The 26929-nt window shown below is 37.7% G+C and overlaps 1 protein-coding gene across 2 annotated transcripts in view; it reads left to right on the forward strand.

Moving 5' to 3' along the window:
* The window catches only part of LOC127451577 (protein scribble homolog), a 128348-nt gene that overhangs the window by 81609 nt on the left and 19810 nt on the right, over positions 1-26929 (forward strand). The window contains exons 20-32 of one of the 2 annotated variants that reach the window (XM_051716343.1): positions 9183-9263; positions 11022-11267; positions 11840-11950; positions 12062-12238; positions 12455-12571; positions 13538-13726; positions 13855-13974; positions 14064-14120; positions 14639-14695; positions 15012-15092; positions 22412-22804; positions 23847-23918; positions 24158-24205. In XM_051716343.1, the coding sequence (XP_051572303.1) occupies positions 9183-9263; positions 11022-11267; positions 11840-11950; positions 12062-12238; positions 12455-12571; positions 13538-13726; positions 13855-13974; positions 14064-14120; positions 14639-14695; positions 15012-15092; positions 22412-22804; positions 23847-23918; positions 24158-24205 (1749 nt within the window). The remainder of the gene's footprint in view (positions 1-9182; positions 9264-11021; positions 11268-11839; positions 11951-12061; positions 12239-12454; positions 12572-13537; positions 13727-13854; positions 13975-14063; positions 14121-14638; positions 14696-15011; positions 15093-22411; positions 22805-23846; positions 23919-24157; positions 24206-26929) is intronic. The other variant, XM_051716353.1, reaches the window with a different exon arrangement.

Below are 26929 nucleotides of genomic sequence, written 5' to 3' on the forward strand. Positions count from 1 at the left end.
GTCCCCTCTGTACATACTGTCCTACAAGGTCAAAACACAGTAATTACGCCAACACTGAGACTGAGAAAAATGGCTTCAGTTTTTTGGTTTTAGTGTGGAATTTGTTGAAACTGCTGTTTTCACATTCTAATTTCTCTAAATCTGAGCATAGTTGAGCCAAAACCGTCCGTCACAGGACAAGTCATACTCTAAATCATACTTCATAAACTTCAGTTTTTATGTGTACGCTAGTGTCTACATCCAGTCAAACGCTCTAGTCTTTCAAAGTATACTTCTTCTGATTGTGCGTTCATACTGGTTTGAGATACTGGACTAATTTCTCTTCAGAAGTTTAGACCCATAAAGATGTCTTTATACAGGGTTCTCACGGATCCTTTAAAAGTCTTAAATGTCTTAAATTCAGTTAGCCCAAATTTAAGGTCTTAAGTCTTGTGTATCTTAAATGATACAACAAAAGTCTTAATTTTTATTTAAAGAGGTCTTAAATTTGGGAGCAGAAAAAGGGTAACGTGATATGACCTAATGTGATTATCAAACTTCAGAAGAATATGATTTAATTAAATAAATGCATGCGCTGCATCCTTCAAAGTGAAAACGTTGCACTGTTGTATTTTCTCCAAGCATGCTGGGTCTTGTGAGCGTTTTCAGCTCTTGCAGAGCAGTTCACAATCACTAAGCCATATTGGAAATTTATGACAACTGTTGATGAAATATGACAATGTTTACTTTTAATTGTTTATACAGGCTCCAGACTGTGACTAAAATGGTCACAAATGTGACCAAAAATAATTGATTGTGACAATAATTTTAAATCTAGTCGTCATTGGCGACAGTCAGGTTGTGTGCATTCATATGCGGTTTCATCAGATATCTTGTGAGTTACTGAATACATCTTTAGAGCGCCAGTGTGTCTTGCGCCGCTTTTCACCCATTCTGTTTCTGATGAGCTTGCTGCACCGCACGCAACAACAAACCCAGCGTGAGAGAGTTGTGAACAAATTACTCTTTTGAACCGGATCTTTTTCATGAATCACCCGAAAAGAACTGAGGGGCTCAGGTTAGCAGTTTGAATCAGATTCACTTCACATCAGCCAGCAGTGAGCTCACAACTGGGAGCACAAATAAGAGAAAAATAAGAGTCCCACGTGTATTGCGGGCTTCTTTATAATTAAAAGTCCCGTATTGTGTACCACTTTTTTTCTTCTGGTAATTATTGGTTGAGATTGGAGTAGCACAATAAACTGCATCTGGGATTTCATTCAATTTGCACTTTTGTAGTCTCTGTATCTAGGCCATCCGGTAAAAGTAAAGAAAGATTAAGGCAATATTTTAAAACAATTAAAAATTGTGTGTGTGTGTGTGTGTGTGTATGTGTGTATATATGTATGTGTGTATATATGTATGTGTGTGTGTGTATATATATATATATATATATATATATATATATATATATATATATATATATATATATATATATATATATACACATAATCAAGCTTTTGACACTTGGGACAATTGAGGGACTTGTAAACAACTATTACACAAGGTGCAAACAAGACAATATGCATACTATATGTAAATATCTGTAATGTAGATTCTGAAGAGCAGTACTAAATAAAAAAAATATTTTATCTCTATTTTTAAAATTATGAAAGGGGTGTGAGACAAAAGGGAATGCAAACTTATCTTCTCAACTATATATGCTGTTTATTAAACCTCCGATTAATGGGTTATCAGCTGACTTCCTTTTCTTTGGCTTTCTATCTTGTTTATGAACAGCAGTCTAAATCGAGAAAATCTGTGATTTTGCTACTAAAAACAGCCATTTGGCTCAATGTTTCAGTTTAGGAGCAAGTGGCTCCGAAGTATTTTTTTTAATCTGGAGCCCTGATATTACAAAATGTAGATTATTGTAGGAGTGCACATTTTATATCACACATTTGTTTGAATGAGCAGTTGGAAGCAGTGAAGCGCAAGCATTTCAAAATTGCAATCCCTGGTGTATTTTAAAGTTAAAATGATTAATACCAATTAATACCTCCACATCACAGGAAGAAAACTAGGGCTGCCCCCGACCAAAGATTTTCCTAGTCGACTAGTAGGAGTTCATTTAAGCCATTAGTCGACTAGTTGTCTCACGTTTATGATATTAATTTAATTTCTTTAATATATTTTTTGGGGGGCATCAGAAAATGGTTTGAGTTCCAGGGCTGAGAAAGAATGTTATTTATAAGTAACATTGCTAACACTGTTGTACATTACAGAGAAATACTAAACCGTAATAATGAGCCTTTAAAATATACATTTTACAAGAGCACACGAAGCGAGCCGCAGCGACACAAAAGCGGTAATGATTCTGAATGTGTTGGAAAAACCAGCAAGGAGACTGTCTGAACATTTTGCTAATTTATAGAGAGAAATGCACATTAGGGTTGTGCCGACAGACGATGATCTCGGGGATCGACGATGGTCAGAGTGATCGCCAATAGCTGATGCCTGTGGCGGTCAAGACGATATTTGGCTTGTTTTCCCATTAATGTATTAAATTATTATTATTATTATTATTAAGCTATTATTATTATCAAATTAATATTATAAATAATTTGTCTGTAGAGACACAGACACGCGCTTGAAGAAACACAGTTTATTATATTATTAAGAACAGATGACTGAAAAGCCATCTATTGCGCATGTATGACGTGCTGATACGGAGGCATGCAGTCTTGTGGAACATGCATATGTAAAAGGTTCTCACTCTTTCTTTGTTTCTGTCTTCTGATTTTTTTTTTTTTTTTTTTTGCAAGAACAGTATCATTTATGAGTGCTGCAAATGACCTCAGTCATCACAGCTTACGAGGTGCTTTGAGTTCAGTTCACTTTATTTCCACAGAGCAGTTCATTGTGACCACAACTCTGCAGCCTATACATCTGTGAATAAAACAAAAAATAATACAAAAACACGTTCACCTCGAACCATGATTTATATTTCAGTGAGTATTATCATCATTATAATTATTATTTTTACATGTATAATTGTTTTTATGTCTTCATTTGTGTAATTTACCGCCTGCATGTTTAGACGGATTCTTGCCTGACGGTAAATGGAAAGGTGTGTGTGTGTGTGTGTGTGTGTGTGTGTGTGTGTGTGATATATATATATATATATATATATATATATAACACTTCGTTATTTTAATTGCTTTTTTATTTCATTTGGAGTGCAATTTGAATTTAGAAATGTATTTGATTTAAGTTTTTCATTTTTTAAATAAATATAATTTTCAATGCAAAATCACTAAAGCAAATTCACCGATCCCTCAGCCCGAGGGTTGCCGATGTAATTGGATATTGCGTGAAGGAGGGAACAAAACGAATTTATTCACACACATTATGTATTTTCACGGACAATGAAATACCCGATGGGTAGAGAATGCACAGATGAAGTAGGTTCTTTGCCAGACAACTGTTGTAAAACCATCTTTCAAAGTTGAACAACACACATTTTAATTGTACTTAATTTTTTTCCAGTTTCATTTGAATTTAAAGTTCTCATGAATCATAAAGTTCTACGTTTGAAATCAAGGTGTCTTGCTTTATTGTGTAGGCTTAACCCTAACCCTGCTTAACGAAAATTACCCCATAGTACCACCTAGCGTCCAACCAGCGCTAATAGTTCGTCTTTTTTATGTGGAGTTTTTTCTGCGACTAAAGGACCAATCAAAACTTGGTCGACCAAGACTCTTCTCATCGACTAACCTTTGGTCGACTATCAGGGGACGGCCCTAAAGAAGAGACTAAGATCATTTAAAATAGGCTACCAATAAAAAAAAAAACTATTGGCAGATTATAATTTCAACACATTATCAAATCATCACAATCCAATATCGGTTGACCTCTAATTTGAATCTACTTATATAATGGTACATAAACCAATTTTAGTGTGATATTTATGTGGAAAACATGTCTTGAGTATTTTAAACTTGCATATAGCCTACCCTGTTTTACTGATAAGCAATGTTAAGGCCATGTTGAATGTGTGCCCCTGCTTGTTTTAGTAAGAGTCTGTGATACATGATTTATTTTGAGATTGTGTTGGTTTGTTTTGGTATGGGGATACGGTATTTATTTTATTTGAGGTCTTGAAAAAGGTCTTAAAGTCTTAAATTTGAATTATAATAATGCAGGTATCTCCTAACCTCCTCACACACACTATTGACATGCACATCCACTGTTTTTGTTTCCACCTTTGTCTCCTGTTGTTCACCGGAGTTTAAATCGTCATCATGCACTTCTTCGTAACATCTTGGACGCCTTGTGACCCACACATACACTAGCATACACGTAAAAGCTAAAAGTATACTTTGGGCTTAAGGGGCTGTAGAAACCGAATGTTTTTTTTTATTTATTTTTTTACATGCTCTAGACAGGCGTGTTTAACCGTTGCACCATGTCTCGGTGTTGAGTGAAGTTGTGTCAAGTTAAAAGAACTTCAAATTTTAAAAACGCATCTCGAGACACTTGCATTCTGTTCCATTCGTTGTGCTGCATCTAGCTTTTTTAGCCTGAGAGTGCGTTCGTTTTGAACGATTGTAGTTACTGCGTTTTGCTTTTTTGAAGGCAGAATACTTTCATTTTTAAACATACACTCTGAAAAAAAAATCCTGCAAGGTACTCTCACCAAGGCAACAATGAATAGAGTTACAGGGTCTGACACCTGATAGGGCTCTAGATAAGAGACAGGCAGGGGGATAAATTATTTTTGGATCTCCACAGCAGTCGCATATCATACTGCCCTCTATCATTGTGACACACACAAGGCTGCATGCTCACACTGCATTCATGAAGGAGACTAAGTCAGTCACACATTAGCACATGCACACACTCTTTGCTGAGTAACTGTAAGTCTTGTTTTTGTCCTTTTGCTTGGCATTTGTGTTTGCTTTATTAAGTAGTTTTCTTTGTAAATGCAGCATCTCACTGTCTTGTCTATATGCTACTTTGAGCCTTTGGCATGCAAGGTTCCGTTTACAAACCTAAATATATTTGCTTATGAAAGTGTGTACCTCATAGCTGCTAAATTAATGTATATTAAGGGTTTTAAGCATAAAGTGGCATTGAAAGAATTACATAATTTCCTTTTAATTTTACAGGGTTAAACAGTGTGGAATTGGGACTCTGTGTGAAAATGTATTTTTTAAATATACTGTATGTATGTACAGTTGAAGTCAGAAGTTTACATACACTTAGGTTGAAGTCATTAAAGCCATTCCACAGATCATATTAGCAAACGATAGTTTTGGCAAGTCGTTTAGGACATCTAATTTGTACTAGTGCCCGACCGATATATCGGTCGGCCGATATTAGCCTTTCACGAATATATCGGTATCGGCGTATATTTTACCGATATGCACCGATATGACAACTTTTCTTCAGAACATATAATGCAGAAAACAATGCTTTAGAATTGGTGTCATAGCGTAGTTTGTCCAGCAGAGCGTACGCCGACTCCATTGTTTATAGAGCTGACTTTGAACTGACGGTGGCTCTGCAGTTAAGCGGTGTCTCGGTAAGTTAACTAGTTTGTGAAATACATACTGGAAACTTAATAAATAATGACCATCATTTTCCCTTTTCAATATAACTAATATAACATTAACCTTGTCCCTAACAACCATGTCACTCATGTCTGTTTGCTGTTAGCCAGCTATAGCTTGTCAGTGTAGTCAGTAATGTAGCAGACTGAAAGGTAAACATCAGAGCATCTTTTTGCAGCTCAGCAGACAACGGTGCGGTGGTGGATTGTGTCTGAGTGTTGATTTCACGCTATGTTGTTACCTAGTTGGTGAGTCACAATGCTGGAAAGTAAAATAAACAACGTTCGTCTTTTACTTTCCATGACAACAAGCTTATAGCTAACTAGCTAATCACGTAGCTACTTTCATTGTTGTCAGCTGAGTGGAAGCTAATGAGTAAACATGTATTCACAAAACTGTTTTGTTCAGGATTCACAGTTTGGTACCCCCTTCAACCGAACAATTCCAATCGTTGCATTTACAAAATGTAATATTTAAAAGTCTGGTTTTCCACATTTGAAAGTTTCCCCTGAACATGTATAGCAGAATACGGTGTAACACCGCTGCCGCTGTTTATCTCTTGACTCAGTATTAATATAGTCAGCATTTGACTGATACTAAACAATATTACTGATGTTTATTTCGCTATGTTTTATTTGTATTTATTTATTTTAATGGTCAGCAATTGACTTGTACTAAACATACAGTACTGATGTTTATTAAGCTATTTATTGTATTTTTATTTCTTCTTTATTTTCTCAGTGTTCATTTCTAGAATTTGTTGACAATGTATAATAATAATGTCAAATATTCTTTGATAAAAATATTTAAGAAAGCAGCCTTCTGAGTACCTTTGCATAGTCATATCGGTGCAAAATCGGTGAAAAATCCACATAGAAAAGGTCTGTTTTCATTCCAGCTCAAAAATTTAATATATCGGCCACCATATTGGTAATCTGTGAATCGGGCTCTACTTTGTACATGACACAAGTAATTTTTCCAGCAATTGTTTATAGACAGATTGTTTCACTTTTAATTGACTATATCACTATTCCAGTGGGTCAGAAGTTTACATACATTGTTAACTGTGCCTTTCAGCAGCTTGGAAAATGCCAGAAAATGATGTCAAGCATTTAGGCAATTAGCCAATTAGCTTCTAATAGGCTAATTAGCTAATAAGAGTCAATTGGAGGTGTACCTGTGGATGTATTTTAAGGCCAACCTTCAAACTCAGTGCCTCTTTGCTTGACATCATGGGAAAATCAAAAGAAATCAGCCAAGGGGGCCTGGGTAGCTCAGCGAGTATTGACGCTGACTACCACCCCTGGAGTCGCGCGGTCAAATCCAGGGTGTGCTGAGTGACTCCAGCCAGGTCTCCTAAGTAACCAGATTGGCCCAGTTGCTAGGGAGGGTAGAGTCACTTGAGGTAACCTCCTTGTGGTCGCGATTAGGGGTTCTTGCTCTCAATGGGGCGCGTGGTAAGTTGTGCGTGGATCACGGAGAGTAGCATGAGCCTCCACATGCAGAGTCTCCGCAGTTTCGTGCACAACAAACCACGTGATAAGATGTGCGGATTGACTGTCTCAGAAGCGGAGGCAACTGAGACTTGTCCTCTGCCACCCGGATTGAGGTGAGTAACCGCACCATGAGGACCTAATAAGTAGTCAGAATTGGGCATTCCAAATTGGAAGAAAAGGGGGTAAAAAGAACTCAGCTAAAAAAATGTGTGGACCTCCACAAGACTGGTTCATCCTTGGGAGCAATTTCCAACCACGTTCATCTGTACAAACAATAGTACTTAAGCATAAACACCATGGGAACACGCAGCCATCATACCGCTCAAGGAGGAGATGCATTCTGTCTCCTAGAGATGAACGTAGTTTGGTGCAAAAAGTGCAAATCAATCCCAGAACAACAGCAAAGGACCTTGTAAAGATGAGTAAGATCTTTGTCCACATGTGCACTTGCAAACTGTAGTCTGGCTTTTTTAAGGCAGTTTTGGAGCAGTGGCTTCTTCCATGCTGAGCAGCCTTTCAGGTTATGTCAATATAGAACTAATTTTACTGTGGATATAGATACTTGTCTACCTGTTTCCTCCAGCATCTTCACAAGGTCCTTTGCTGTTGTTCTGGGGTTGATTTGCACTTTTCACACCAAACTACGTTCATCTCTAGGAGACAGAATGCATCTCCTTCCTGAGCGGTATGATGGCTGCGGAGGCACAATTAACTTAGTGGATGTAAACTTCTGACCCACTGGAGTTGTGATTTATAGTCAATTAAAAGTGAAACAATCTGTCTGTAAATAATTGTTGGAAAAATTACTTGTCATGCACAAAGTAGATGTCTTGCCAAAACTATAGTTTGCTAATATGAAATCTGTGGAGTGGTTAAAAAATTAGCTTTAATGACTTCAACCTAAGTGTATGTAAACTTCTGACTTCAACTGTGTGTGTGTGTGTGTGTGTGTGTGTGTGTATACATACATAGATACACACACTAGCAGCCAAAGTGGCATTCAACTGATCACAATGTATAGTCAGGACATTAATAATGTGAACAATTACTATTACAATTTAAAAAAAAAAAAAAAAAATGTTCAGAACTTCTTAAACTACTTCAAAGAGTTCTCTTCAAAAAATCCTCCACGTGCAGCAATGACAGATTTGCAGATCCTTGGCATTCTAGCTGTCAGTTTGTCCAGACACTCAGGTGACATTTCACCCCACGCTTCCTGTAGCACTTGCCAAAGATGCGACTGTCTTGTCGGGCACTTCTCACACACCTTACATTCTAGCTGATGGGGTTAAGATACAAAACACTCTTTTCCAATTATCTGTTGTCCACAAAAGCTCAATGGGGTTAAGATCCATAACACTCTTTTCCAATTATCTGTTTTCCAATGTCTGTGTTTCTTTTTCTGTCCTTGTTAGAGCCAGTTGTCCTTTGTCTTTGAAGACTGTAGTGTACACCTTTGTATGCAATCTTCAGTTGTTTGGCAATTTCAAGCACTGTATAGCCTTCATTCCTGAAAACAATTATTGACTGAGTTTCTAGAGAAAGCTGTTTCTTTTTTGCCATTTGTGACTTAATATTGTCCTTAAGGCATGCCAGTCTATTGCATACTGTGGCAACTCAAAAACAACCACAAAGGCAATGTTAAGCTTCATTTAACAAACCAAATTTCAACTGTGATATAATGGCAAGTGATTTTCTAGTACCAAATTAGCAATTTAGCATGATTACTCAAGGATAAGGTGTTGGAGTGATGGCTACTGTAAATGGGGCCTGTCTAGATTTGATGGCCTTTAAAAACAAAGCTGATAATTTTAGGTTAAGGTCATAAGGATATTTTCTCTGTTAGCGGGTCATGGCATTGCAGCATGTTGCACCAGCCTACACACCCCTGAATGCAGTGGCAACTTTACCAGCTAGACAAGGGCATTGAGCTCTATGTTCAGGCCAACTTGTATTCACCAACCAGCTTTAATATGGCTCTATATGTGACTGTATTGTACTAATTGTGTATGCAAATTTTTTTTATTGTCTTAAATACAGAAATAAAAATTTGCACTCTTGACTTGACTCTGCTCTACTGCTTTATACTTAGAGAATCTTCATATCTCGCATTGCTGAAGGAGGAGCTGCTCACAGAGACAACATCCTACATGTGGGAGACAGGGTCATATCAGTGAGTCTCTTTCTCTCTCTCTCTCTCTCTCTCTCTCTCTCTTAGAATTGCAATATTTATTTTACACCAGGTTCACCAAAAAAAGTACACTATCCATTAATAAGGCAGTTGGTAGAATTGACATTTGCCACTACATTGTTAATCGGTCAAGTTATTAGCAAATGCCAATAATTTTAAAATGGCCAAAAATTTTACTGTTAATTGGCCTGGCTGTTATATATTGATCTATCACTATAAGAAATCCTAATAAATTGTCTGTCAGCCTCTGAATTGTTTATATCCCATAATTATTATTATAAAAATTGTTATTATGCCCCAGTCAGTCAGCATTCAGCAGTTTGGAGTGCAACAAAAATGTTCTGCTGTTTCACTGTGTGCTGTATGCCATAAACTTTGTTTCACACTAAGCAAAACAACAAGATGTATATGGATGAAATTCGTAATTGTGTAATTGTGCACTCCTTTCCTGAAAACTTAGTTTGTATTACTACTCTGCATTGTCTGAGTTGTAATCTTAACTGTTTTGTCTCCTTTGAGCCCTCTCTATTTCGAGATTTTGCTTTTGTTCTCCCTCTGTCATTGCATGGGATTTCACTAACATGACTTGCCTGCTTGGTGTTGGGTATGGTGATGGGAGGTTTTTGGCTTGTTTTATGGGCCTGCTGTCATGGTAACTGCATGTGTTACCATAACAGCTGTCGCTCGTTCTCCCAATGATAAGCGCCGGTACTGAATGGTCAGTGCTGACCTCTGTTTGTCACCATGGTGGAACTTCTTATTGCTAATACAGGAACCAGAAATTAGGAAAAGTCTTCCATGCAGGAAGTAGGGCAGGCTTAGATGCTCAGGCCACATTATGTTTGCTTTGCAGAGAGATATCCACATGTTCTGCTACTCTTCTGTTTTTTAATGACAAACAAAATGGCTTTAAGCCTCAATTCCAGTGATAGCATATCATGCTTGACCACATCAAGACAAGACACTTTTTTACCAGATGTACCAAACATAATTAAAGGCCAAAATGTACAGGCTCAAATTGAGGTACTAAACATTAAATACCACTGTTCTGATTGATTCACCATATTAGTTCTTGACCTATATGGTGAATCAGTCAATCAGTGAATCACAATAGTGGTAAGTCAAGTCTAGGACTTGGCTTGCTTAGAAAGGTCCTCTGATCATAATACCTAAGGTAAGCTATTTTGGGAAATTTATTTTGGTTTGGTTAGATATATCATTAGCTGTATTAGATTGTTAGTTTAGCTGTGGGTTATTATAGCTCTTTCCTATCTGCTCTAACAAACTTTTAAGTGATCTTGCTGCTTAAAGCACCCTCAATCCTCCTCCTGCACAACCTCTTTTCTTTTTTTGTTGTACTTACCCAGTCAGATGTGGCACAGATGAGAATTTTGGCTTTATGCGTGATTTTCACCCAAAACTCAGGTTTTAAAATTAAATATGCAGGTTAAGCAGCATTAATTTAATTCTAAATGCATGAGAGGGCTTTGTATTTGCATTGGCTTCAGATGTTCCAAATCAGTCCTAAATGACGATTTCAGAGTCACAGTTTTTTAACCAACACCTAGGCACTTGAATGCTCCCTTGATGTCACCTCTGGAACGCCACTGATCTACAGCACTTAATGAGCCAGTATGATGTGTCGTCACATGCTCAGCATAAGTGGCTCTCTCTGCCTGTTCTGGGCACACTGGCTCTCTTTGACCATCCCTTTACTCTGGTGTTTGGCTGTCACTCCAGATCAATGGTGTAGACATGACAGAGGCCAGGCATGACCAGGCAGTAGCGCTTCTTACTGGCACCTCCCCCACCATCACCCTGGTAGTTGAGCGGGACCAGGCCAGTGCAGGGGGCGGCTCCCCTCGAACACGGCCTCATTCCCCCCCTCCTCCAGAGCCTTCTGACTCCCCTGATCAAGAAGAGGGAGGAGACGAGCTCCTCGGAAACCATCTCAGCTGCCCCATGGAAGATGAATACCCCATTGAGGTGAGAGCAGGACCAAATGTGTTTATCTAGCACTTATGGTTACATGTAACAACAGAGTGTGACTTTAATTATTTCTGTAGAGTGTAAAGCAACTGATATACTGCTTTTAAATTTGATAAATGCCATTTTCAGTCATTTGTTGTACTGAATAGCTTTGTTTGACATTTTGCCTCGCTCAACAGCGAAAATGGTGCACGGTATGAAAATTGTATAGTGGTTGTAATGTGTTAGGAATGTGTTTCGGCCTTTGATTAGTAATGTCCAAAGTCGCTCTTATATGGTGGTATTTTAATGATGATCCCTTGGAAAAAAATTTTTTTTATGAAAAGTTGTAGGACTTGAAGACAAGTTAGCATCACAAGTAGCTGAACCCTCAGTTCATGCTTGTATCTTTTCCATTATGTTCTGGATACTCTAGCTTAACCCAGCTTACCAAATGTAATTAGGTTAAAAAAAAAAAATTGTCATTGTTGATCATAGCATGTGTTTTTCTTTAATTAGAGCTTTCACAATACAGCCATCATAGTTTCATCCAATTTTAACTATTTGATTATCTGTTTTGGCCCGGACAGGAAGTGACGTTGATCAAAGCAGGTGGTCCCCTGGGTTTGAGCATTGTAGGGGGTAGCGACCATGCCAGCCACCCTTTTGGAGTTAATGAGCCTGGTGTGTTCATCTCAAAAGTACGTTTACAGAAGCGTCTGACATGATGCAGGCCAAAGTAAAAAATGAATGGCATGATTTATGTCCAGTGAACTCTGTCAAATTTTTGACCGTTTTATATTTGTGTGTAGGTCATCCCTAATGGTTTGTCCTCTCAGAGTGGGTTGCGTGTTGGCGATCGCATCTTAGAGGTGAATTCCATTGACCTGCGACATGCCACCCACCAGGAAGCTGTTCGAGCCTTACTCTCCAACAAGCAAGAGATCTGCATGCTTGTGCGCAGAGATCCCTCGCCCCCTGGCATGCAGGTATACACATGTTTGTTTTGTTTTGTTTTTTGTTTTTTTGGGGGGATAAATAGACTGAGGAATGTGAGCAGTGTTCAGCAGTGATAATGAGACTTTAGATTTATAACCCTTGTTAGATTTTAAAAAAAAATTACAATTTAAAAATTCTAGTCTCCTCATGAGACCAGAGCTATCAACATAGCCTCTAATTCAAACATCCTCTGTGTCACTGTATAGGAGATTGTCATTTACAAGCAGCCTGGAGAAAAGCTGGGTATCAGCATCAGGGGAGGAGCTAAAGGCCATGCAGGCAACCCCTTTGACCCCACAGATGAAGGCATATTTATTTCCAAGGTAACCATACAAGATACTTTGGTCAGGCATATGCAGGGCTGTTTCAAGGTATAGGCGAATTAGGGCTGTCGGCTAGGGCGCCACCAGCTGGGATTGAAAAAAATCAGATTTTTGTTAATGTGTCTCGGTCTGAATGGTCATATTGGATTTTTATATGTTTTGTATATAATTTGTTGTATGACTGGGTGGTATGTCAGGTGTTGCGATGAGACAAATTAATTTCATTAATGATAACCGCTACAACTGCCTCTATCATGAGCACAACGTTAACATAATGACACTGCATTTTAGCAAGAATTCACAATGTGTTAAGTACGATGTTAAGCAGCTGAATATTAGCATTAAAGAAAGATTTAAATTTTTTAATATTATTAGAAAGACGGTGATCAGAAAAACAAATATTTGTTGTATTTTGAAATTATATTAACAATGACGAATCTCGCCTAAAGCCGGGGCCAAACTAGGTGTTGATTTTCATTCTTCAATTACATAATCACCGGCCAGGTGGAGGTAGACAAAGTAGACATTCGCATCTGCCAGCCAGAGTTTGTTAATAACTTGACTGTCGGAACTTCCTGCTGAGTAGATTAATCGCATCCTAAATTACAGTTGATTATGCTCACATGGTACGGAATAGAGAGAGAGAGTTGAGGTGAGTTGTTATGTTTGTCACCCCAACAGCATTCTTAATCGGCTAGTATGTCATATATCCTACTGAAGAGAGTGAGATCTCAGCAAAACAGCCCGCAATTGTGACGCCCTCGGCCAAAATCGAGTTGTCTTTAAACATTTGGGTCTGGGAACCTCCCTGACAATTTCTTTAAACCATTACCGTCAGGTTGTAAGCAGCTTTGCTTTTAGCTTTAGTTCTTTTTTTGTCTAATTTTAGATATGAAATCGTATTAAGCTGCTTTTTCTTATTGGCAAGTCCTTGATCTGTTTCTCATATATTTGTATTACCTGTAGGTGAGCTCCAGTGGTGCAGCTGCTCGAGATGGACGTCTGCGGGTAGGCATGCGTATTCTTGAGGTGGGCAACAACAGTCTGCTGGGAATGACACACACTGAAGCAGTGAGGGTCTTGCGTGCTGCTGGTGATTCCCTGATGATACTTGTGTGTGATGGCTTTGACCCAAGAAACGCTGCTGGCATGGAGGTAAGCACCTATTTATACAGGAGGTGACGAGATCTGCTCTGAGATCCATTAAATTCAGCCAGATGAGTCTATAATTATATGTATGTAAATAATTATTGATTTATTGGTTGATTTAATTGTGTTTTCAGGCATCTCCTGGTATTATTGCAAACCCATTTGCTGCAGGTATTGTTCGTAAGAACAGTATGGAAAGCATCTCATCAGTAGACAGAGATATGAGTCCTGAAGAGATTGACATCATGCAGAAGGTGAGCTTTTCTTCCTGCATGAAACAGCGCAGAAACTGGAAAGTTGAATGGAAAGAAAATAACATCTGTCTCTCTGGCTTTCTCTATAGGAGGTGGAGATGGTGAGGGAGACGTCACAGTGGGAACGGGAAGAGATGGAAAAAGTGGTGTGTTATTTCCTCCCAAATGCCTTTTTTTTTTTTTTTTTTTTTTTTTTTTTTTTTTTATAATACAAAGGATTATTATATAATACATAAATTACTATGAAAATGATGACCATCTCCAAATTCCTGAAGTCTCAATCCTCCCCTAAAACTTGCTAATATATGCGGATCTGTCTTCTCTGTCTCTTATCTTTTGCCCCTCCTTTCCCCAAACCCTTCTGAATGGTCTTGGGTGCTGCTTATTCCACACACCACATCTTGTTTCTGTTCAATTCCATTCACCATCTCCTTTAAATATGTGTCTTCATGCTCCCCTCATTACGTGGTTCATCTATGTCTCCACATCACCTAACCCATTACCCCCATTGTTGCAATGGGTACCATTGGGATGCGTGTGTGTATGCGTGTGTCCATCTTTGTGTGGGCAAAACATGAGCTTGTGCTTGTGTGTGTGATGAACCTGAATCCCCCACCCCCCACCCTCACCCGACCGACCATCCTTATTCCCTATCTTGGTAAAGGAGCGCATGCGCTTGGAGCGCGAGGAGGCAACTCGCTTGCTGGAGGAGGAAACTGAGGTGAGGCCTTATGACCTCCCTGACTTTACACCCCACAAAAGGGCTTCAGGAGCAGAACATGGAACTAACCATCACACAAACTGAATAATATCTGAATCTCTGAGCAAGAGGGCACGCAATCTTTCTTAAGAATTTCTGGGGATCAAAACCTAATGAAATGTGAAATTAAAGTCAGAAAATTGTTGAAAGTGAATCTCAAAAATTTTAAATGTTTAAAAAAGTGAAGTGGCTGCATTTACCTAAATATGTGTTGAGGGAATTAAATGCATAGAAAGATCTTTCAGTGTTCTCTTTCAATACAACCCTCTATTTTCAGAACTTGAGCACTGGACCACTAAAACTGGACTACAAGACCCTGGCAGCCCTACCGACGACTAGTCTACAGAAGGTTAATCGAGTAAGTTTCTACATGTAAAATCCTCCCCTTTTTCAAAATGTAATATTTCAGGGAGTGAAAGTAGGGTCCTGCAATGCTCTTCTCTATTTAAAACTATTTATCTAGTTCTTGTCGTTCTTGCATATTAATGGAATTATTTGAACTTTTAAAAATCCATTTGTCAACCCGCTGGACAATTTATGGCAACTGCAAAAAAGGGTAATTAAAGGCCCCCGATATACTTCTGGAGAAGTTTTTCTTCGTTCTTTCGTTCAGGGGTAAAAAGAAGTTCTAAACAGCCGAGCAATGCTATACTGTTTGCGAGCATTCAGACACCCGCAACACCGCTGTGGGAGGCATTTAGGAGTACACTTAAGTGGACGCTCAGTAAAACCTTAAATAATGTGACATTAAAATGTGTTATTAATGACTTTATGCCTCATTCCTTGAGTAGAATTCACACTAGATCTGTAAAATGTGCTTTAGTAAACACTTGATGATGATGATTTAAAGTAGTATATATGCAGTAGATAATGTTTAATTTGTCTTGTTTACATTCTAAATTCATGGAGCTAATACGCTTACATGCTATACGCGGCCATAATACAGTTGAAGTCAGAAGTTTACATACACCTTAGCCAAATACATTTCAACTCAGTTTCTTACAATTCCTGACATTTAATCGTAGAAAACATTCCCTGTCTTATGTCAGTTAGGATCACTATTTTTAGAATCTGAAATGTCAGGGGGCCTGGGTAGCTCATCGAGTATTGACGCTGACTACCACCCCGTGAGTCACGAGTTTGAATCCAGGGTGTGCTGAGTGACTCAAGCCAGGTCTCCTAAGCAACCAAATTGGCCTGGTTGTTAGAGAGGGTAGAGTCACATGGGGTAACCTTCTCATGGTCGCAATTAGTGGTTCTCGCTCTCAGTGGGACACGTGGTAAGTTGTGCGTGGAGTAGCACGAGCCTCCACATGGGGAGTCTCCGCGGTGTCATGCACAATGAGCCACGTGATAAGATGCTCGGATTGAAGGTCTCAGAAGCGGAGGCAACTGAGACTTGTCCTCTGCCACCCAGATTGAGGTGAGTAACCGCGCCACCACGAGGACCTACTAAGTAGTGGGAATTGGGCGTTCCAAATTGGGAGAAAAGGGGATAATTTTTTTTTTTTATTTTAAATGTGAAATGTCAGAATAATAATAGAGAGAATGATTTATTTCAGTTTTTATTTCTTTCATCACATTCCCAGTGGGTCAGAAGTTTACATACAATTTGTTAGTATTTGGTAGCATTGCCTTTAAATTGTTTAACTTGAGTCAAAATGTTTTGGGAAGCCTTCCACAAGCTTCTCACAATATGTTGCTGAAATTTTGGCCCATTCCTCCAGACAGAACTGGTGTAACTGAGTCAGGTTTGTAGGCCTCCTTGCTCGCACATGCTTTTTCAGTTCTGGCCACAAATGTTCTATCAGATTGAGGTCAGGGCTTTGTGATGGCCACTCCAATACCTTGTCTTTGTTGTCATTGAGCCATTTTGCCACAACTTTGGAGGTATGCTTGGGGTCATTGTCCATTGGAAGACCCATTTGCGACCGAGCTTTAACTTCCTGGCTGATGTCTTGAGATGTTGCTTCAATATATCCACATAATTTTCCTTCCTCATGATGCCATTTATTTTGTGAAGTGCACCAGTCCCTCCTGCAGCAAATCACCCCCACAACATGATGCTGCCACCCCCATGCGTCACGGTTGGGATGGTGTCCTGTGGCTTGTAAGCCTCACTCTTTTTCCTCCAAACATAACAATGGTCATTATGGCCAAACAGTTTGATTTTTGTTTCATTAGACCAGAGGAAATTTCTCCAAAAAGTAAGATCTTTGTTTACATGTGCACTTGCAAACTGTAGTCTGGCTTTTTTATGGTGTTTTTGGAGCAGTGGCTTCTTCCTTGCTGAGCAGCCTTTCGGGTTATTTCGATATAGGACTCGTTTTACTGTGGATATAGATACTTGTCTATCTGTTTCCTCCAGCATCTTCACAAGGTCCTTTGCTGTTTTTCTGGGATTGATTTGCACTTTTCGCACCAAACTACATTCATCTCTAGGAGACAGAATGCTCCTTCCTGAGTGGTATGATGGCTGCGTGGTCCCATGGTTTTTATACTTGTGTACTATTGTTTGTACAGATGAACATGATACCTACAGGCATTTGGAAATTGCTCCCAAGGATGAACCAGACTTGTGGAGGTACACAATTTTTTTTTCCTGAGGTCTTGGCTGATTTTTTTTTTATTTTCCCATGATATCAAGCAAAGAGGCACTGAGTTTGAAGGTAGGCCTTAAAATACATCCAAAGGTACATCTCCAATTCAGTACACCTCCTATCAGAAGCTAATTGTCTAAAGGTTTGACATCATTTTCTAGAATTTTCCAAGCTGCTTAAAGGCACAGATAACTTAGTGTATGTAAACTTCTGTTTTTATATATATAAAATTATATAAAATATAATTATTATATAGTCAATTAAAAGTGAAACAATCTGCTTGTAAACGATTGTTGGAAAAATTACTCATGTCATGCACAAAACTATAGTTTGCTAATATTAAATCTGTGGAGTGGTTAAAAAATGAGTTTTAATGACTTCAGCTTAAGGTGTATGTAAACTTCTGACTACAACTGTAAATGCCGATTACGCTCTGTTATTGTAATTTATGATGACACTGATACTACTGCAAATAAGGGTGTATAAAAGAGTGTTTAAAGGGATAGTTCACCCAAAAATGAAAGTTCTCTCATTTACTCACCCTCATGCCATCACAGGTGTGTATGACTTTCTTTCTTCTGCTGAACACATTTGAAGAAAAATAAAAAATATCTCAGCTCAGTAGGGTCCGTATGAATCTCCAAAAAGAACAGACAGTCAGCATAAACATCATCCATATGACTCAACTGGTTAAATTAATGTCTTCTAAAGTGAAACAATCACCTTTGCTGCGAAAAAGATCAATATTTAAGTACTTTTTAACTATAAATCATTGCTTCCGGTCAGCAGCACTATGCGCATTCACAAGAGGGCGGAGCTCACATGGCCTTGTGTGACGTATTCTTGTTGGCATGTTATGGATGTAATCTCATATTTTTCTCTTGGTTGAGACATCCAGGATGAGCACACAGATGCCCCATTGTGAAAAACATACAGATACAAAAACAGATCTAAACTAAAACCAACAAAGCTGCTGTACAGTGTTCCTCCTACTCAGTTGTAAACAGCGCTGCTCTTCCGGGTGTGACGCACTTGCATCTGTTCTCGCGTACACATGCCAACGCGATTATGTCACACGCGTACTGCTGCTGACCGGAAGCGATGATTTATAGTAAAAAAAGTACTTAAATATTGATCTCTTTGCAGGAAAAGTGATCGTTTTGCTTTAGAAGACATTAATTTATCCAGTGGAGTCGTATGGATTGTTTCTGCTGACTGTCTTTTTTTTTTCTTTTCTTTTTTTTTAAGCGCATAACATGGTCTTGTAAAAAGTCTCTATGCGAACAATCGCACATATATAAGTAAATTTGCACCCTCTAGCAAATAACTCTGCTCACCGGTGTGTTCATGTTGACTGATCTTGACTGATTGAACAAGGTAAACAAACTTAGCTGTCGGCCTCAAAGAAGTTGGAGCTCCAGGTCACACCAACTGATGATGTGGACCATTGGCAGTAAGAAGGTGTTTCGCAGCCAGTAAGAATTTTTCCTAAGGGTTGCTAGGAACATATAGAAAAAACAAGTAGAAAGCCCAATTAAGACACTTCTAGCTGATGGTTTCTTATCCCATAACTACTGCGAGTGACAGATATTCATGGCCTGTTTTAAATGAAGTTCAAAGGATTTATGGCTGTTTTAAGTTCAAATATACCTTCATTACTGCTGCAAGATTATCGTAGACCCATTTATTACCAGCTAATCAGAAAATAAATGATCAGACCCACTCCTTACAATTCTTGTCACTGTTTCATGTGAGCTTATTCTGCTGTTTGTTCACACATGAACAATTCTGTTTTCTTTTTATTGCCTTTTTTTTCTTTTTTTTTTTTTTTTGTCCCTCAACTGGAAAATCACATCAAGCAAATGTTTTTCAGACTACATTCTTAAAGCTGATATCAAACACAAGATATTATCTTAATTTTTTATAATATCTGATATTATCTGATTATCTTTTAATTTGGTTCTTTCTGTCATTGTTATTTAGTTACTGAAAGGCCTGTCAATGCAGGAGACTATGCATGCCATTATCTTGTGCTGGATATAAATGTTTTTTAACTTATAGATGTGTCTGCTGACTGTCCATTGAATGAAGTTGATTTGGACATTTACGCATTTGGCAGATGCTTTTATCCAAAGCATCTTACAGTGCACTTATTACAGGGACAATCCCCCCGGAGCAACCTGGAGTTAAGAGAAACATTATGAGGTCAAGTGTTATATTTTTCAGTAGTGCTCCTTTTACTAGTGGTGTCAAAGGTGAGGCAGGCCAGCTGCTGGCTGAAGTATTCAGCAATGCCAGGCTTGGATCTCATTCCAGCCATACCACTGACAAAATACAGACAGGTTGTAGTTGATGGTGTGTGAGGTGGAGTGAGAGGGGAGGTGCTGGCTGACAGCTGACAGCAGCTCGAGTTATTTTAAAATGTATGCTGTGATCTGATTGGATACACTTTTTAGTGGGTGGGTGTGACCATTGAGGATGAGAGTCTCATGTTAGATCTCAGTGTCTTGAAGGTTGAAAGTTGTTTAGTGTTGAGTCACTTGGAATCAGCACTGATCCTGTTGTCTTACTGTGAGTGTACCTCTATTTCTCTTCAACCCATTTTCTTTCATTTTTTTAGCACCCATTCCTACTTTACTTACTACTTTTCCTTGTGCTGAGTGTTTGATCTGTTTAAAACTGGTGCTCTTTATTCAAGGTTAGATTGCTGGAATAATATTGATAAGTTACTGTTGGATGTCAAGTTTATGGAGAGTTGGTGTTTACCTAAAAAATGTAATCATCCTCTTGTTGTTACAAATCCGTATGACATTCTTCTGTGGAACACAAAGGAAAGTGTTAGGCGTAATATTGAATTAATCCTTTAAAGGGAAAGTTCACCCAAAAATGAATATTCTCTCATTGCTCACCCTCATGCCGTCCCAGATGTGTATGACTTTCTTTCTTCTGCAGAACACAAACAAAGATTTTTAGAAGAATATTTCAGTCCATATAATGCAAGTGAATGGTGACCAGAACTCTGAAGGTCCATAAAACAGATAAAAGCAGCATAAAAGTAATCCATACGACTCCAGTGGTTTAATTTATATCTTCAGAAGCGTTATAATATGTGTGGGTGAGAAAAATACCAATATTTAAGTCCTTTTTTACTATGAATCTCCACTTTCACTTTCAGATTTGAAAGTGAAACGAAACCGGTGCCACATATGACTTTTAGATGTGAAAGTGAAAATTTAGTTTTCTAGTTATTCATTCGAATAGTTTTTATAGTTATTCATCCATTAATTTGCATTGAAAGGACCAATAGAGCAGAGATGTTATTCTAAATATATCCATTTGTGTTCTGCAGAATAAAGAAAGTCATACACATCTGGGATGGCATGAGTGTGAGTAATGAGAGAATTTTCCTTTTTGGGTGTGAACTAACCATTTAAGATAATGAAATATTTTATAGTATTGTGTGCACACATCCCTCATATAGTGGTTAAGCGCCTTTTAGTTGTGTTTAACAATGGAGATATAATGTCACATCTACTTTTCTATTTAGATTTTCGTAGTACAATGTGCTTTGTGCATTTTGTTATTCGTGGTATATCATGGGCCTTGAGATATTCCTTGTTCCTTTTGTAAGCATTTTTAGACTGCCTGTCTTTTCTGGGACTGTTTAACCTACATGGCACTAGCAGCTGTATGCCAGTGAGGAATGGAGAGGGGGTTGACTGCTCTTAGATAGGGAAACACTATTGCAAAGCTTTTCTCCCTCACGTGATTTGCAGTATATGAAGAGCAGTTTATTTCCATTAGTCACTGCTATTTATGGAGACTGGTTTGTAGCAGCCTCCTTTTATCTGCACAAGAGCTTTGTATGATGTCTTTATCGGTACAAGGCCTTTAGTTGAATGAGACTGTCACATCTTAAACATCAGGATGTGCAACCAGCCTCCTAAAGGGAGCCCTCATTGTAGCTTTTGATATTGAATATTGTCAACGATAATAGTTTGTGAAGCTGCTTTTGTTGTGTTTTGAGAATCCAAAGTGCTGAGTGAATAATACTGTATAAAGTTTTAAACTCTGCAGCCATGGCAAATAGAGGTAAAATGTATTGATGTAAACACTTTGTATTATCTATGTTACATTTGCATAAATTTGATCTTGTTCTGGGTGGACTGAGTTTATTACACCATTATTAGTAAGCACTTTTTAAAATGTCCCAGATTGGTTTCGGTTAGTTAGGTTTTAGACTCTAATCAACTCAGTATATTAAAGTCAGTATTTGCGTTGAGGTAATTCATGGTGTTAAATGAGATTGTGAATTGCGTGTGTAACGTCAGACAGAACATTAGTGACTCATGTTACTGTATACTGTGACATTTCTCAGGATGATGGGATAGCTGTATTTAGCTCTTTACTCTACCGAATCTGATTTGAACCCTATGTACCCTGTCAGACTCAACTAGGGCTGCACAATTAATTGAAAAATAATCAAGATTACAAATACGGCTGCTGCCGTATTTACTAATTATGAAAAGTGTCAATTGCAGAATTCCAGTTAGATCTGCTCCCTTTACATCAAAATGATGCATTTACAATTTTTCTTCAGTGGTTGAGGATTGTAATCAATCATAGACATGTCCATTGAGAACATAAGCCTATCAGTAATGTCACAACAACTAGAATGGCATTAGTGATCAAGGGACAGTTCTCAGCTTGTTTTTGGAAGTGTAGCCTACATAAAGAATATGGCTTGCATTTGCTGCACACAAAATAGGAAATTTAATGTAAATTCTGTTGATCAAAATTAATCTATTACAATATCAAGGGAAATAATCCACCATTAAGATTTTTTTCTTAATCGTGCAGCCCTAGACCCATTTATTTAGCTCCTTTTATTTTTTATTTTTTTTAGTTACTCTGTTCTTTGCCTTGCTGTGTTCTCATCTTTGTGTTAATGCCATCCCATTTTTCTGTCCCTTTTGTGTATCATTAGTTTCTCTTTTACTTGTTTCTGTTTCCTTCTTATATCTCAAATGATTTCTCCCTTTTGTCTCTATCAATCACATTCTCTCTTATTCCTCAGTTTTCTACCTCCTTTGCTACATTCACCACAATGGAGGCTGCCATGCCAGCTGGCCCTGTAGACCCCATGGGTTTTGAGAAGGTTCATGCTTCTATGTACCATGTAGAACCTTTTATCCTCCCTTCATCACCAACCTGCCCAGCCACAAGTTCAGCGGCATCTAAACAGCCCCAAGCCGTCACACTGGACCTCATCCCAAGTCTCGAAGTGCCACAAGATGCTAGAGAGGAAGAAGAATGTCTTGTGGACTCTCAGCCAATCAGTTTTAGTGAAAACCCCTTCCTTGTGGCTAATCGCAAGAGCAAATGCTACCATCCTGAGGAGTGTATTTTATCAGGGCCACCTGTGGGTTATGGCAGGCAGGGGCAGCTGCAACCCTGGTTGTACAGCAAGGCAAGCGGCCTTGGGGAGTGTGTTTTGTGGCTCAGTGTGTTTTCTGGGCAAGCATGGTTTGTCATGACTAGCTATTTAGAGTAAGCAACTAAGCATAACACCTCAGTTGCAAATGTCATCCAAATATCTGTGCGGATAGCTGTTAGGTTGACTAGTATCTTTAAAAACTGCCTTTTTTTTTTGGTGGATACATACTAATATATATATATATATATATATATATAAAAAAAATGGGCAAGGAGGAGGCGGGAACCGGCTGAACAGTCAAAGGAATATTTAATGAAACAAAAAGACACACACACACACACACACACACGGCAGCTGCGTGTGGCTCTTTCTTTCCCGAACTGCCGCATCCGGCTGCATTTATCCCTCTCCTCGGCTGATTAAGCCCTATTCCTGCCCTCCTCCTCGTCACAATATGTATATATATATAAGATGGCACAATGGCAAAATTTGAACATTTTTGTAATATTTGCACACTTATGGTTACCCTTAAGACTTTTGAACATTCCCAGGGAGCCTGGGAATGCTTTGAATATCAACTAAACAGGTGTGGATTTAAAGGGTGGAGGGGTAATGTCACTCACCTTCAAAAATACAAACAGACTATAATAGGAATTTAATATTATTGAAGTTTACAATGTTGCCTGTTTCAATAGCATAACAATGATATAGACATTTCTGTTTTTTTATGGCATCAGTACTTGAATTTGGATGATCGGTGGCACATAATACAACACATTTGTAATCAAGCACTGTCGTAAGAGCAAGCTGTATTACAGCTGCATCATGCAAGCCTATTAAATCCTGCTTAAGGCAATTGCTTTTGATATGACATTGGGGTATTTCTCAAGTCATGATGAACTACTTGAAACTGTGCATGATCAATTATTAGGTATACACTGCTCTGCTAGAATTGTAATTTGGTAAATGTTGCTTATTGGAAAAGCCAGACCTCATCTTGCTTTGTGAAATACTTTATAGACCTTCACTTGATCTTGTTGCATGTTGTGATTCTGGTTCTTTTCCTAAACTACAGGCTTCTCCATCTGAGCCTCACAGCATTGACAGTCCAGTGCGAGACGCAGCACACTCCCCATACAGCTCACAGGTCAGGCCCATTTCAAAATGTATACACCCTCCTTTTCACCACCAGCCATTCTTTTGTCATTTTCATGCTGCTGTCAAACATTTAAAAATAGAAAGGTTGTATACAAATTTGCATAGTCAGAATGCCTCTACATTAAGCTCAGGCCTAGACATACTTCATGAAATTGGTGTTCTGGTTGAAGCCATTTTCGCTGATTTCCTCTCATTCTGTCCTCGTCATGACGTTACTTCTTTTTTCAGCAGTCTCACAAATCATCTTCAGTTATTCTTGGAAGGGAGGTTCGATATGTAAGTGGGCTGTCCAGCCCCTGTTTGGCCTGCTCTAGCTTTATTTGGCTGTTACTATTGGCTTTATTTGGCATTAGCTGTTAAGAGAGGAATGGCATACAAAGGCCTGTGTGAAACTCTGAGCATGTCCTGCTTTTCATTCTCTCTATTAGAGCCGACCGATATGGGATTTTTGAGACTGATACCGATTTTAGAGAGGGAAAATTCACTGATTACCGATATGGTGGCCAATATAATTAATTTTTGAGCTGGAATGAAAACAGACCTTTTCTATGTGGATTGTGCACCGATTTTGCTCCGATATGACTATGCAAAGGTACTCAGAAGGCTGCTTTCTTAAATATTTTTATCAAAGAATATTTGACATTATTATTATACATTGTCAACAAATTCTAGAAATTAACACTGAGAAAATAAAGAATAAATAAAATACAATAAATAGCTTAATAAACATCAGTACTGTATGTTTAGTATCAGTCAAATGCTGACCATTAAAATAAAGAATAAATACAATAAATAGCTTAATAAACATCAGTATTACCGTTTAGTATCAGTCAAATGCTGACCATTAAAATAAATAAATAAAAATAAAATAAATAGCTAAATAAACATCAGTACTGTTTAGTATCAGTCAAATGCTGACCATTAAAATAAATAAATAAAAATAAAATAAATAGCTAAATAAACATCAGTACTGTTTAGTATCAGTCAAATGCTGACCATTAAAATAAAGAAATAAAAATAAAATAAATAGCTAAATAAACATCAGTACTGTTTAGTATCAGTCAAATGCTGACCATTAAAATAAAGAATAAATAAAAATTAAATAAATAGCTAAAATAAACATCAGTACTATTTATTTAATTTTTATTTATTTACCATTAAAATAAAGAATAAATAAAAATACAATAAATAGCTAATAAACATCAGTACTGTATGTTTAGTATCAGTCAAATGCTGACCATTAAAATAAAGAATAAATAAAAATAAAATAAATAGCTAAATAAACGTCAGTACTGTTTAGTATCAGTCAAATGCTGACCATTAAAATAAAGAATAAATAAAATAAATAGCTAAATAAACATCAGTATTACTGTTTAGTATCAGTCAAATGCTGACCATTAAAATAAAGAATAAATACAAATGAAATAAATAGCTAACTAAACATCAGTACTGTTTAGTATCAGTCAAATGCTGACCATTAAAATAAAGAATAAATAAAAATACAATAAATAGTTAAATAAACATCAGTACTGTTTAGTATCAGTCAAATGCTGACCATTAAAATAAATAAATAAAAATAAAAAGCTAAATAAACATCAGTACTGTTTTGTATCAGTCAAATGCTGACCATTAAAATAAAGAATAAATAAAATAAATAGCTAAATAAACATCAGTACTGTTTTGTATCAGTCAAATGCAGACCATTAAAATAAAGAATAAATAAAATAAATAGCTAAATAAACATCAGTACTGTATGTTTAGTATCAGTCAAATGCTGACCATTAAAATAAAGAATAAATAAAAATAAAACAAATAGTTAAATAAACATCAGTACTGTTTATTATCAGTCAAATGCTGACCATTAAAATAAAGAATAAATACAAATTAAATAAATAGCTTAATAAACATCAGTACTGTTTAATATCAGTCAAATGCTGACTATATTAATACTGCCAGTCAGTTAGGGGCAGGTTGTAAAACAAGAAGCATTTACACCTGCTGAGTCAAGAGATAAACAGCGGCAGCGGTGTTGCACCGTATTCTGCTATACATGTTCAGGGGAAACTTTCAACTGTGGAAAACCAGACTTTTAAATATTACATTTTGTAAATGCAATGATTGGAATTGTTCAGTTGAAGGGGGTACCAAACTGTGAATCCTAAACAAAACAGTTTGGTGAATACATGTTTACTTCCACTCAGCTGACAACAATGAAAGTAGCTACATGATTAGCTAGTTAGCTATAAGCTCGTTGTCATGGGGAGTAAAATACGGACGTTGTTTATTTTACTTTCCAGCATTGTGTCTCACCAACTAGGTAATAACATAGCATGAAGTCAACACTCAACAGACACAATCCACCACCGCACCGTTGTCTGCTGAGCTGCAAAAAGATGCTCTGATATTTACCTTTCAGTCTGCTACATTACTGACTGCACTGACAAGCTATAGCTGGCTAACAGCAAACAGACATGAGTGACATGGTTGTCAGGGACAAGGTTAACGTTGTATTAGTTATATTATAAAGGGAAAATGATGGGGTCATTGTTTATTAAGTTTCCAGTATGTATTCCACAAACTAGTTAACTTACCGAGACACCGCTTAACTGCAGAGCCACCGTCATTTCAGAGTCAGCTCTATAAACAATGGAGTCGGCGTACGCTCTGCTGGACAAACTACGCTATGACACCAATTCTAAAGCATTGTTTTCTGCATTATATGTTCTGAAGAAAAGTTGTCATATCGGTGCATATCGGTAAAATATATATGGCGATACCGATATATCGGTGAAAGGCTAATATCGGCCGACCGATATATCGGTGTTTAGTTTAAATTGCTATTATTATGAATTGTTAGTATTATAAAACCATGCTGATGATGGAATGCTGAAGAAACCAATGCCATTGTCTCAAGTTTTCATGGGGCCATTGTCACTGGCATACTGTTTATGACATGATCCAGATTTGGTAGTTGCATATACCTTGTTTAAACATGGTCTT

Source organism: Myxocyprinus asiaticus, chromosome 2 (genome assembly GCF_019703515.2).
Source record: "Myxocyprinus asiaticus isolate MX2 ecotype Aquarium Trade chromosome 2, UBuf_Myxa_2, whole genome shotgun sequence".
Taxonomy (NCBI): domain Eukaryota; kingdom Metazoa; phylum Chordata; class Actinopteri; order Cypriniformes; family Catostomidae; genus Myxocyprinus; species Myxocyprinus asiaticus.